The sequence below is a fragment of the Condylura cristata genome, unplaced genomic scaffold (assembly GCF_000260355.1).
Source record: "Condylura cristata isolate star-nosed mole 26May11 unplaced genomic scaffold, ConCri1.0 scaffold00015, whole genome shotgun sequence".
Taxonomy (NCBI): Eukaryota; Metazoa; Chordata; class Mammalia; order Eulipotyphla; family Talpidae; genus Condylura; species Condylura cristata.
In genome coordinates this window covers 8,559,540-8,570,203 of record NW_004567116.1, presented here as the reverse complement: position 1 = coordinate 8,570,203, position 10,664 = coordinate 8,559,540, and the positions used below count along the sequence as shown (strand labels likewise).

Here is a 10,664-nt window from a genome sequence, read left to right as displayed (position 1 = left end):
TTGTTATCTATATTTCCAGATATTTTATGGATAGTACTAAAAAAAAAATAATGTCATAAGAATTTCTCTCAATTGACTGTAACATCATATTTCATCAATTTGAAGTTGTGGCTTTTTGTTTGTTCTGGTATTTTTAATAAACTTTCATTTTGGAAAAAATTTGCTTTTCATAAAAGTTGCAAAGATACTATAAAGAATTCCTATATAACCTTGACCCAGATTCCCCCGCTGTGCACACATTACACTGTTGTGGTATGTTTGTGCAAACCAAGAAACTGACATTCGTACATTACCATTAACTATTCTCCAAGCTGAATTTGGATTCTACTGGTTTTTCCTTACGAATGTCCTAGTTTCGTTTCAGGATTCAATCTAGAATCCTACATTGTATTTAATTGTCGCATGTCCCAGGCTCTTTTGGCCAATGACAAAGCCTCAGTCATTCATCGTTTTTTAAGATCCTGACAGTGCTGAGGAATATAGCTGGGGGATGCTTATTTATTTTAATGTATAATTTCTTTATATTTTACATCACTGCTCACTTTTGTACAATGTTTGCTTTTTCTCAGGTGTCGTCCCACAGAATTCCCACCACCAATTCGTCCGTGCACCATCTCCATAGTCCCTTGTGCTCTTCCCACCCTCATTTTGATCCCTTTCCCTCCCCTGCGCTGCAGAATGACTCTGAGTTATAGTTGTCTGGTTTTGTTTGTTTTGTTTTTCCCTTGATCCGCTATATTCCTCCTAAAAGTGAAACCATCTGGTATTTTTCTTTTTCCTTCTGAGCATAGATCCCTTTAGCTCCATCTATGTTGCTGTGAATGGCATTAGTTTATCTTTTGATTGCCAAATAGTATTCCATTGTGTAAATATACCACAGAAGATGTGGTTTCTTAACAAATATTCTAGTATCTCTGAAATAGGAAATATGTTTTATAATCCATGGCATGTCACAATTGCTGTTGGTTATTTTTTTAGATTAACCTCTTAATTCAGGGTGCATCTTAAATGGTTAGCACCTCCAATTTAATACAAGAGTATTTTTATCCCTAATTTCATGGTTATTCTTGCTTATCTAATAATGAGGCCTGTGTGTGCATGTAAACACAATGCTTTCCTACATGTATCCCTTTGAGTGTTAAGGTCATTATAAGCTGAGGTTATCACATCCCTGGGGATGCCCTGAGTGGTCCCAGAGACCACTATGAGTGGGTGGCTCATTAGTAAACTGTAGGATGGGATCATATATACTAACCCTATTAAGTGAGCAGATGTGACAGAGGGAAAGGCAGTGAGGGAGATGCCCTGTGGGGCACCTCTCCTCTGGGATTGCTCTCTAAGCTGTTCTTAAAGCTCTCTGCCCTCAGAGCTGAAAAGGCAATCACCTGCAACTATCTACAAGTCTCTCTTCTGCAGGCCCAATGAACCACCCCAGCTGGCTCACGATGTGAGGAGCCGCCCATCTGCCAGTCTCAGCCAGGACCACAGTTCTGCCAGCAGGGGGTGGTGTGTGATCAAAGGCCCTTCAGTCCCGCACTGATGCCACTTACCTTCCTTCTACATCCTCCAGAGCAGTCCTGGCGGTGGAGGAACGCAGGGTAGTTGGCAGTGTGTTGGGGAGCACGGGGCTCCTTTCACTCTGGCTGGTAGCCTTGGGAGCTGGGGGTACCACGCCAGGTACTGGGGAGAAAAAAAGGACGGAAGTGGGCGATGGTCCAAGAGAGCACGGAGAGCTTGACAAAGCACTCTTTTAGCTGCTTAATTCTAGTCACCCTCATTAGCAAGCCTTCTCAACACTGCCATTAATGATTTGGTTTCCAACATTATTAGCTTCCAAGGAGCTAGATGTCCATATGGGCAAGAAGAGAGAATGATGTTGAGGCGGAATCAGAAGACCTGAAACTTTATTCTAGTTAATTCCAGAGGCCAGATGAATCCAGATCTGAGCTATTCCAAAGGCAGACTCACTCCCAGCCTCTCTGCTGAGGGGATCCCAGCCAGAAGGATGAAGCCAAGGCTGCTGATCCTCTGGTGTGCTATTCCGGGGGATGGGGTGGGGGGCTTCAGAACAACTCACCAAGGGAGCAGGGCCGGCCATCGGGCTCGTCAGGACAGGCGCACACGAAGTCTGAGGCTCTGGCAAAGCAGAGGTGGGTGCAGCCACCGTTGTTCACACCGCAGGCATTGGTCCCTGGGGGCAAAGCAGAGTATCTGGTGTGGGACAGAGTGAAGTTTTACAATGTGGTGCTTCTCAAAGAGCAGGAGATGCAGGGCTACCCCACTCCCAGGGTCAAAGGGCAGGAGGGGGCTGCAAAGACCTAAGAGTTTATGATGGGAAGCAAAAGACTCTCCTGTGGCTCTGATTGTCCCAGTCCCTGCTAGTCTTTGGGGTGAGCAGCCAACCCCACTGGGCAGGGGGCTCAACAGGCTCAGGGCCCAGCAGCCCACCTGTCTGCCTTTGAGGGGAGACGACAATGATATCCATGAGGCCTTCCACATTTGCCAACACTGTCTCCTTGTTCCGGCCTGAGTACTTGTCAACACGCTGGATTGACTTGGTCTGCCAGTCTGTCCAGTAGATCCACCGGTCCTGCTACTCAACAGAGTAACCCGGAAAAGAGAAAATATTACTCAACAGTCAGACTGGGGGCCAATGTGCATGCCTCGGCGTGGGCACCCCCAGGCCATGCCTGCTATTGCCTGGGAGGTCTCTCAATGCGTGCGACATCACCACTCTCTCCTTCTGCTGTTCTGTGTTGCGTCCTCACTTCTATAAGTGACACTGTGGCCATCAGTGTATACGTCTGTCTACCCTGCCAGGTTAAGTTCTTTACGGACAAGACTGTTCATTCACCTCTCATTTAGACCTGTTAGTGGTTCAGTGAGTAAAGGAGTTGCTATTCCCAGCAAATTAGGACTAAGTTAGGGGAGGAGTTCCCTGCTCTTCTGGACCTGTCACTGTCTCAATTCACAACTCCCGCTTATCTCTGTAGGCAGCTGCCTTCTCATGCAGGGAGGCCGAGGTTCTCAACCAGGTCTGGGGAGGGCTGTGAAGGCAGTTCAGAGGACCCATCAGCCACCCCAGCAGAGACTTGTAGATTGAAAACCATACTCGGTATCATCCTGCAGTTTGACCTCTGGTGTATGAAAATATATACATATCTATTACTGAATCAGACCAAACCTTATGAATGGGTAGGAGATAATGCAGAAGTGAGAGTGAATGCTTTGAAGAAAGGGAAAAGGATTTTTAAATAATTGAGGGAGAATCCCTGTTTTGGCTCTTAGATTTGTTCCATCTCCTTTTTCCCTTTCCCTGGTAATTTCACAGGGTCAGAAGGCTCCCACAGGACAGCTAGTACCAATGAAAAGTTAGAGCTAGCATGCACGGAGTGCCACACACTGCTTACGTGGCGTGTGTGGTTCGGGAGGAATGGTTTTCAAGCTCATTTATTGTGTAAGGAAGAGCAGCTTAGAGAAGTTCAGTGTCTTGTCTGAGTTGCAGTTACTTAATGTCGCAGACGAATGTGAAGCTAGGAGTTGGCATGCTGGAGGTCCTCAATACTTGAGGACCAGCTGGTGGGCGCAAAACAGTGGCTCCTGGCCAGTGCCCCCAAGGAGGTGCCAGGGCTCAGCTGCTGGGACCACTGCTTTAGGACCAATGGCACAACTTGCTAAAATGCACAACCCGGTCCAGCCCTCAAGAAGCAGATGTTCAAAATCCAAGGCTAAGGAGGCTTCATTTTAACAAGTTTCACAGCTGACTCCGTACACTCCTGTTTGAGAGTCACCCCCTCAAATGCTGGGAGTGCTGGGACGGGGGAACTGGGCACGTGGTAGCCAGGCTTTAGGATTCAGGAAACACCCCCAAATCAGCTTTGATAGCATGCTTGCTGAGTAGCAACTAGATTGACTCAGATCCCCAAGGAAACAACCCCATCAAGGAGGCTTAGCGACCTCTCTCCTGAGCCAGTACCTGAGTGAGTGCAAAGGGATGCGACACCTGGCTGACCAAGATCTGCCGGAGCTTCCCATTGAGGTCAGCACTCTCAATCCGGTCCAGGTGTGCATCGACCCAGTAGATCCTGTGAAGGAGAGCAGGAGGCTGCTCAAAACCCTTACCAGGGAGCCCACCCTTCTCCCCAACGAGCTATCTGTTCTGTCCTCAGCTGAGCTGGCAGCTCTGTGAGCAGCCAAGGGGCACCCCTGAGAAGCCGTTGAGTCCCCCAGCTGAAGGGGGAGAGGTGGAGGCTCTGGTGGGAGGAGGGAGCTGCTCTGAGGAGGGGTGGGCAATGCAGTGACTTCAGAGGAGCCACCACCCAACCTCATCTTCAGCAACCTGATGATCCTTTGACTCTAACCCAGGGTCTACACCTAACTTTTTTTTTTTCAATAAAGATTTGTTTATCCATGCATACAAGAACTGGGGTACAGGCCAGAGGACAGATGTACCAGGGGTGAAGGGATTCACCAGAGACAGAGTGGGGAGCAGGACAGGCAGATATACTGAAATACACTGCTGAGGGGAGCTGCAGGCAAGCCAGGAGAGGTCTGCTGCTCCACACAGGACAGCTCCCTGGCCGGGGATCGAACTTGGACTGCAGTGGCTGCAGATAACTTCACAGCGCTGCGCCTCAACTCCTTGCACCTCCAGGGAGGCGCTGCACCTAACTTCTCATGAATATTACAAATGGCACATCAGTCTACAAGGATCTCACAGCGGTGAAAGGAAGGTGTTCCCCTTGTCCGTTCCAACTCTGTACTTGACTTTGGTTCCCTTTTCTTTGAGGACAAAGAGGGCACTGGCTGCTTCAGCTACCCCTCACCCTCTTCTCTTGCCTATCGACACTTTTATTTAGATTAGCAGTTGGAAATTCCAAAGTCTAAAGAATTGGGAGAGTAATCAAGGCAAAGAGTCAGCCCTTAAGTGGATGGGGGCAGTGGGGACCAGTGGTTCAGGCACACAAACTCCTCCCCAACAGCTGAGGGCTGGACACGGCAACCCCAAGACTGTGTCCCTTCATCCTTCTCTTCTCCACCTATCAAGGAGCTTTCGGTCTTTGTTTTCACAACCTGAATCTCAAACCTTCTCTCTGTCTGTCCAGCCCCCTCCATCATCTTCTGCCCTCTCAGCTGCCAGGAGGGCACCAGGAACAGGACTCGTACCTGCGGGTGTCGTAGTCTAGGGTGAGGCCATTGGGCCACCCCAGCTCCGTGCTGATGAGAACCTTCCGCTCAGAGCCATCCAAGTTCGCCCGCTCAATCTTGGCTATGTGGCCCCAGTCTGTCCAGAAGAGGTATCTAAGACACAAAGGCCCGTCATCACCAAGTCATAGGAAGGTTGACACAAGCTATGCAACTTCTGTCGACCAACAAATTCCGGACGGAAGGGAAAAGCTCTGAAAAGTCATAATTTCCATTGTGCTCACTTATGTCACGACCTCCCTTTTTTGTATCATCGTAATATCAAAATATTCTGAGCAACCATCAGCTTCTATCTGGATTGCCTTAGCCTCATAAGGCAGCTGCCTGGCCCAAGCAATCGGGAAATTCCTCTGTCTCCTGAGACAAAAGGCAAGCCCCAAGACAGATAAGATCCTTAGGGCATAAAGACTCCTGGGAAGCTTCCTAGGGTTTTTGGAAACAAAAAGCAAATCTCAGATAAGACTCCTAGGGCATAAGACTCATGGACAATTTTCTAATCTTATTTACACCGGGGTTGCTTAATGCACAACTGAACAACTTCTTCTTAATTTATTCCTTCTAACTAATCACTAATTACTCTCTGCTAGCCTTAAATTACCCTTTCCTTAAACACTAACTACTCTCTGATAGCCTTAAGTTAGCCATTAGCTTTTCTTTAGACCATCACTGCATCACTGATGACTCTGCTAACACAATTTATTCCTTCCCTAAGACCCCTAACAATCCTTTGCTAACAGCTCATCCTTTCCCAGACCCCTCTTCCCTCGAGTTATAGTTAAACATCTATATACATGACAATTATCACAAATGTGTATAATTTAGTATACCATAAAGTGTCAGGAAGAAGATGCATTGTTCCCCTCTTCCTTAAGAATGTTTATGACAATTTATGGCGATTTCTCATTAACTTACCCTATGCATTACTGTAATAAACTACTTGCTACACAGTATAAATAAAGACCTGCTGAGAAAATGAGCAGGAAGACTTGCACCCAAGTCCAGCTCCCGTGTCTTTCTCACGCCCACTCCCCTTTCCCCCTTCTCGGAATCTCCACAGGCAAATGCCTTCCAGCCTATGGCCCTACATGCCTTGTTCACCTCCCCACCCCCCACACCCTGTTGGGGCTTGGCCCCCAACAGAAGGTGGCAGGCAGAGGCTGAAAGAACACAAATGGAAAGGGTTTCTCTTCCCCAGACCCAGCTTCCCTGGGCCTCTTTCCCACTGGCCATAACATACCCTTTCCTGGGGAAGACAGCAATGGCCCGAGGCTCATCCAGGCTGTTGTTGATCAGCACTTTGCGACAAGAACCATCTAGCCTCGATGCCTCAATGGTGTTTCGGCCCGTGTCTGTCCAGTAGAGGTTCCTGGCCACCCAGTCCACAGCCAGCCCATCGGTAGTCTTCAGCCCACGGCCGACCACTGTCTCCATGTTGCTGCCATTGAGATCTGCTCGCCTGCAAAAACAGCCGTGGGTTGGACAAGTGACCAGTGGTTTGAGCAACAGTGGGAAACCCCTTTGAGCCCTATTACCAAAACTGAACTTCATGTGGTGGAAAATGAGGACCTGTCAGTACATTCCTTGGTATCTAGCAGAGTAGGCATGTAAAACATTTGTAGAATTAATGAACAATTCTCTTGGGAGGACAGAGTGTCTCCTTCTGTGAAGAGTTTTCACCCCTGTCTTGCCAAAAGGCAGGTTAGGAATTCTGCAGGCACCTTAGAGAAGTAGCAAGGCTTGCTTGGGGGTGCTTATAAGAAAGGTAAACTGGGACAAATTTACCTGCACTTATTTACCGCAGTCCTACACCAGGGAAATCGATCTCGGGCTTGGGGGTAAGTCACAACCTCTGAACAAATTTTCTGAGCTATATCTGCTCATCTGACCCCTGCACAAGCAGCTAACATGGGCCTCAGAATGAAGGGGAATGCCTGGTCCTTCTGTGTGAGAGTATCTAACATGGTAAACCCTTCTTTGGGCGTTACACGTCTCAGTTGAGTCGGGGTAAAACACTTTAAGAATATAAGTAAAATAAAAATATAAAAAATAAAGCAAAACCAAACCCAATCTCGTGAACAACCACAAGCCTTGGCATTTGGCCAGGGTTCCCGTACTATCTGGCATTTACAGCGTTAGCAATGTGGCCTAGCATCAGAGAGTCCTGGGGGAACCTGGGTGTGCCCACAGGTGATAGGGTAAGGCTTTATCTGCTTTGGTTGGTTTGTTTTCCCTGCTGGGCTTCTATACATCTTTAAATAAATGAATAAACACAAAAAATGGGCTGGAGTCTGCTTAAAGCAGTGACACTATACCACAAGAAGTCAGAAAGTCAGGATCATAACACACCATCAATTGCCAAGTGGCTCCGCCCAGTAAAGCCACAGAGACCATAACCTCACCCAGCAGGGTCAGAGGCAGGTCTGTGCCCCCGGAGGCCTCAGGGAGGCTCATACCTGATAACATCCAGGAACACATCTGTGTAATAGACCTTCCCTTCCACACTGTCGTAGTCCAGGGAAATGACATTGTTGAGCTCTGGGACAGGGATGTGCACGTCCGTGTGATCACTGGTATCCAGCGAGATCCGCCGGATGGAGCCACGGCTGGAGAAGAGCAGGTAGATCTCAGGAGAGGGGTCGCAGGTCTTCCCATCGCCCTTCAGCTGGATGCCAGTGGGGCATGCGCAGGAGAAGCCAGAGGGCCGAGGCAAGCAGAGGTGGGAGCAGCCGCCATTCCTCACACCGCACTTGTTAAAACCTGGCAACGAGAGAGAGTGAAGCAGGAGCTGGACACCTAGACTTGAATACTGGCTCAGTCTTACGATGGCTCTGGTTTCTGGTGCCTGCCTATCTGCTATTCTGAATGGCAGGATTCAGAGGCTGGCAGGGGTGAAGCAGACAGCTGAGTGCTTGGACAGTGACAGCATCATGTGGGGATTGTACTAGCTGACCAGAGGGACCTCTGATCCTGGAATGGGGTTGAGGTTAAGTCCAGGGCGCTCTGATTGGAAAGGGAGCTCTGTGCTCTGGATATACCCTGGGGGCTGAGACGCTCCTAGCAAGCCACAGGCTCTGGCTCCCAGCCTGAGGGCTTCTTCTCACCCAGTGGCTGTGTCCGGTCCACAGCCTGGATGTCCATGAGGCCTGGGAGGTTGGACCTCACCAGGATGACATTGCTGCCAGTACCCTTATCAGCACGATGGATGCTGCGTGTCTGCCAGTCAGTCCAGTAGATATAGTTGTCGAGCAGGGTGAGGCCATATGGGTGCTGCACAGGTGACACCAGTGTGTGCCGATGGGCACCGTTCAGGTCCGCGGCCTCAATTCGCTGCAGAGGGAAGGGGGGGGGCGGCTGTCAGCAGATTAGTGGCCCTCAGTAGAGCTTCCAAACAGGCCTCTCTGATCGTCCCAGGATCCCAGGAGGCAGCAGGGGGTGGACTATCACCTCTGTGTGAGCATCAGCCCAGAGCAGCTGAGCGCTGGCCTTGTCCACGGTCAGTCCATTGGGCCATCCAAGGTTGTTGTTGATGAGCACAGTCCGGTCCGAGCCATCCATTCCTGACCGTTCTAACTTGGCGTTCTCCCCCCAGTCTGTCCAGTACATGAACCTGGGCAAGAAAGAGGACTCACTGGGTCCTCCCACAGCTGCTGCAGCTGGTGGGTATTTGCAACTCGCCAAACACTGCAAAGTATTTTACGTGAAAAAAGGTAGTTGTTGTTTAAGGGTGCAAGAGTTCCAGAAGAAAAGTTCTGGAAGGCCATTTCACAACATGAATATACTTAAAGCCACTGAAGAGTACTTAAAAGTGGTTAAGATGGTAAATTTTATGTTTTGTTTTTTACAATGAGAATAGCAAAATTTCCTTCTGTGCATTCTCTTTCTTAACCTTCACAAGGGCCACGAGGTTTGCATTTTCACTGTCAATCCTATTTTACAGGGTAAGAAAGCGGAGGATCAGAGGAAGGTTGAATCCTGGACCCAAAGTGTTAGCATCACCTAATTTGTGGCGAGGGAACTTGAATCTTGGATTTCCGACCCCCAGACTCATGCTTTCAGCCTGAGCTAAGCTGTCACTAGGAGTGGGACATTCCAGGAGCTCAGGCTATGTATCTGAAGCACGCTGGCTCTCCACTGCCCCTTTACCTCATCCACAGCCCCAGCCCGGCTGGCCCATCCTCCTTCCTGCTCCACGGAGCAGGCTCTCACCCCATCTCGTGGTACAGGACAATGGCCCGGGGGCTGTCGAGGTTCTGCCACACCAGCACTTTCCGCATGGACCCATCCAGGTTGCCCACTTCAATCCGGTTGGTGCCGGTGTCTGTCCAGTATACTTTGCGGCCAATGGCATCCACTGCGAGCCCATCTGTGGTCTGCAGCCCTGCAGGAAGTCAAGAAGCACACTGGCTCCTGCCTTTAAGCAGATGGACTATTTCCCCAGCTCTGGAGCCAGACAGGTGGCCCTGGGCTGGGAGGAAGGCCCACCTGTGGTGATGATGTCCTCATGCAGCGAGCCATCCAGATTGGCACGGCTGATCCTGTGCAGCGTGCTGTCTGACCAGTACACTTTTCCTGGAAACAGAAGGCTGGCTAAGCCTGGACCCCTGCCTCCCGCAAAGGGACAGACACAGTAGACTCACGCCCTACAGGTTTGGGCAACCCCTAACTCAGGAAACTGGATGTGACATGGAAAGAGCCTAATAGGACAGCTCTTGGCAGAGATGGGGAGGAAGGCCCTGAACCATGCCTCAAAGAGAAAAAAGTGCTGCAGAGACGGGGGCAAGGGCTTTCCAGAAGGTTCCAGGAGCCCCAGGCTCTTAGCAGGAGGCAGAGGTGGTAGGGAAGGAGGCAGGCAGGGTCAGAGGCAGGTGGGACAGGGGCGCACAGACCTTCCTGGGGGTCCACTCCGATGGCAATGGTGTTCTTCATGGTGATGTTGACCGGGACCACCACATCAGCAAAGTAAGGGATGTCTAAGGAGACCATTCGTATGTCTATCCTCCTGGCGAAGATGAGGAAACTGTTCATGCCTGCCCGGGGGAGGGGGAGGAAAGAGGACAGTCACTCTAGCCCGGCCTTAACGAGGAGGTGGGGGAAGCCAAACTCAGGTTCTCGACCCGGGTCCGTGAGTTTCTGGTTGCATGATTGGGTGCAAATGATTTAAATTATTTAAGCTTCAGGGTTTTAAAATTAATTAATTAATTAATTAATTATTATATATACTTTTACATGATTTCCCATTTTGTACAATGTATGCTTTATCATCTTGGTTACAGTCACTGTGAAATTCCCACCACCCATTCAAGTGCACCATCACCATAGTCCCTTGTTTTGATCCTACTCCCTGTTTTGATCCTACTCCCCAGCCCTGTTTTGATCCTACTCCCCTCTACCCCACTGCAGAATGTCTCTGGTTTATAGTTGCCTATTGATTTTGATATTTACTTTACTATAATTACTTT

At 49.4% G+C, this 10,664-nt stretch overlaps 1 protein-coding gene across 1 annotated transcript in view; it reads right to left on the bottom strand.

Annotated features, from left to right (window-relative positions):
• LRP4 (low density lipoprotein receptor-related protein 4) overlaps positions 1-10,664 on the bottom strand; it is a 55,701-nt gene that overhangs the window by 8,558 nt on the left and 36,479 nt on the right. The window contains exons 24-35 of the mRNA XM_012725182.1: positions 10,092-10,232; positions 9,688-9,774; positions 9,412-9,583; positions 8,650-8,812; positions 8,307-8,532; positions 7,659-7,962; positions 6,443-6,661; positions 5,167-5,301; positions 3,977-4,085; positions 2,449-2,593; positions 2,078-2,191; positions 1,551-1,680 (exon numbers count right to left, since the gene is read on the bottom strand). Of these exons, the coding sequence (XP_012580636.1) occupies positions 1,551-1,680; positions 2,078-2,191; positions 2,449-2,593; positions 3,977-4,085; positions 5,167-5,301; positions 6,443-6,661; positions 7,659-7,962; positions 8,307-8,532; positions 8,650-8,812; positions 9,412-9,583; positions 9,688-9,774; positions 10,092-10,232 (1,945 nt within the window). The remainder of the gene's footprint in view (positions 1-1,550; positions 1,681-2,077; positions 2,192-2,448; positions 2,594-3,976; positions 4,086-5,166; positions 5,302-6,442; positions 6,662-7,658; positions 7,963-8,306; positions 8,533-8,649; positions 8,813-9,411; positions 9,584-9,687; positions 9,775-10,091; positions 10,233-10,664) is intronic.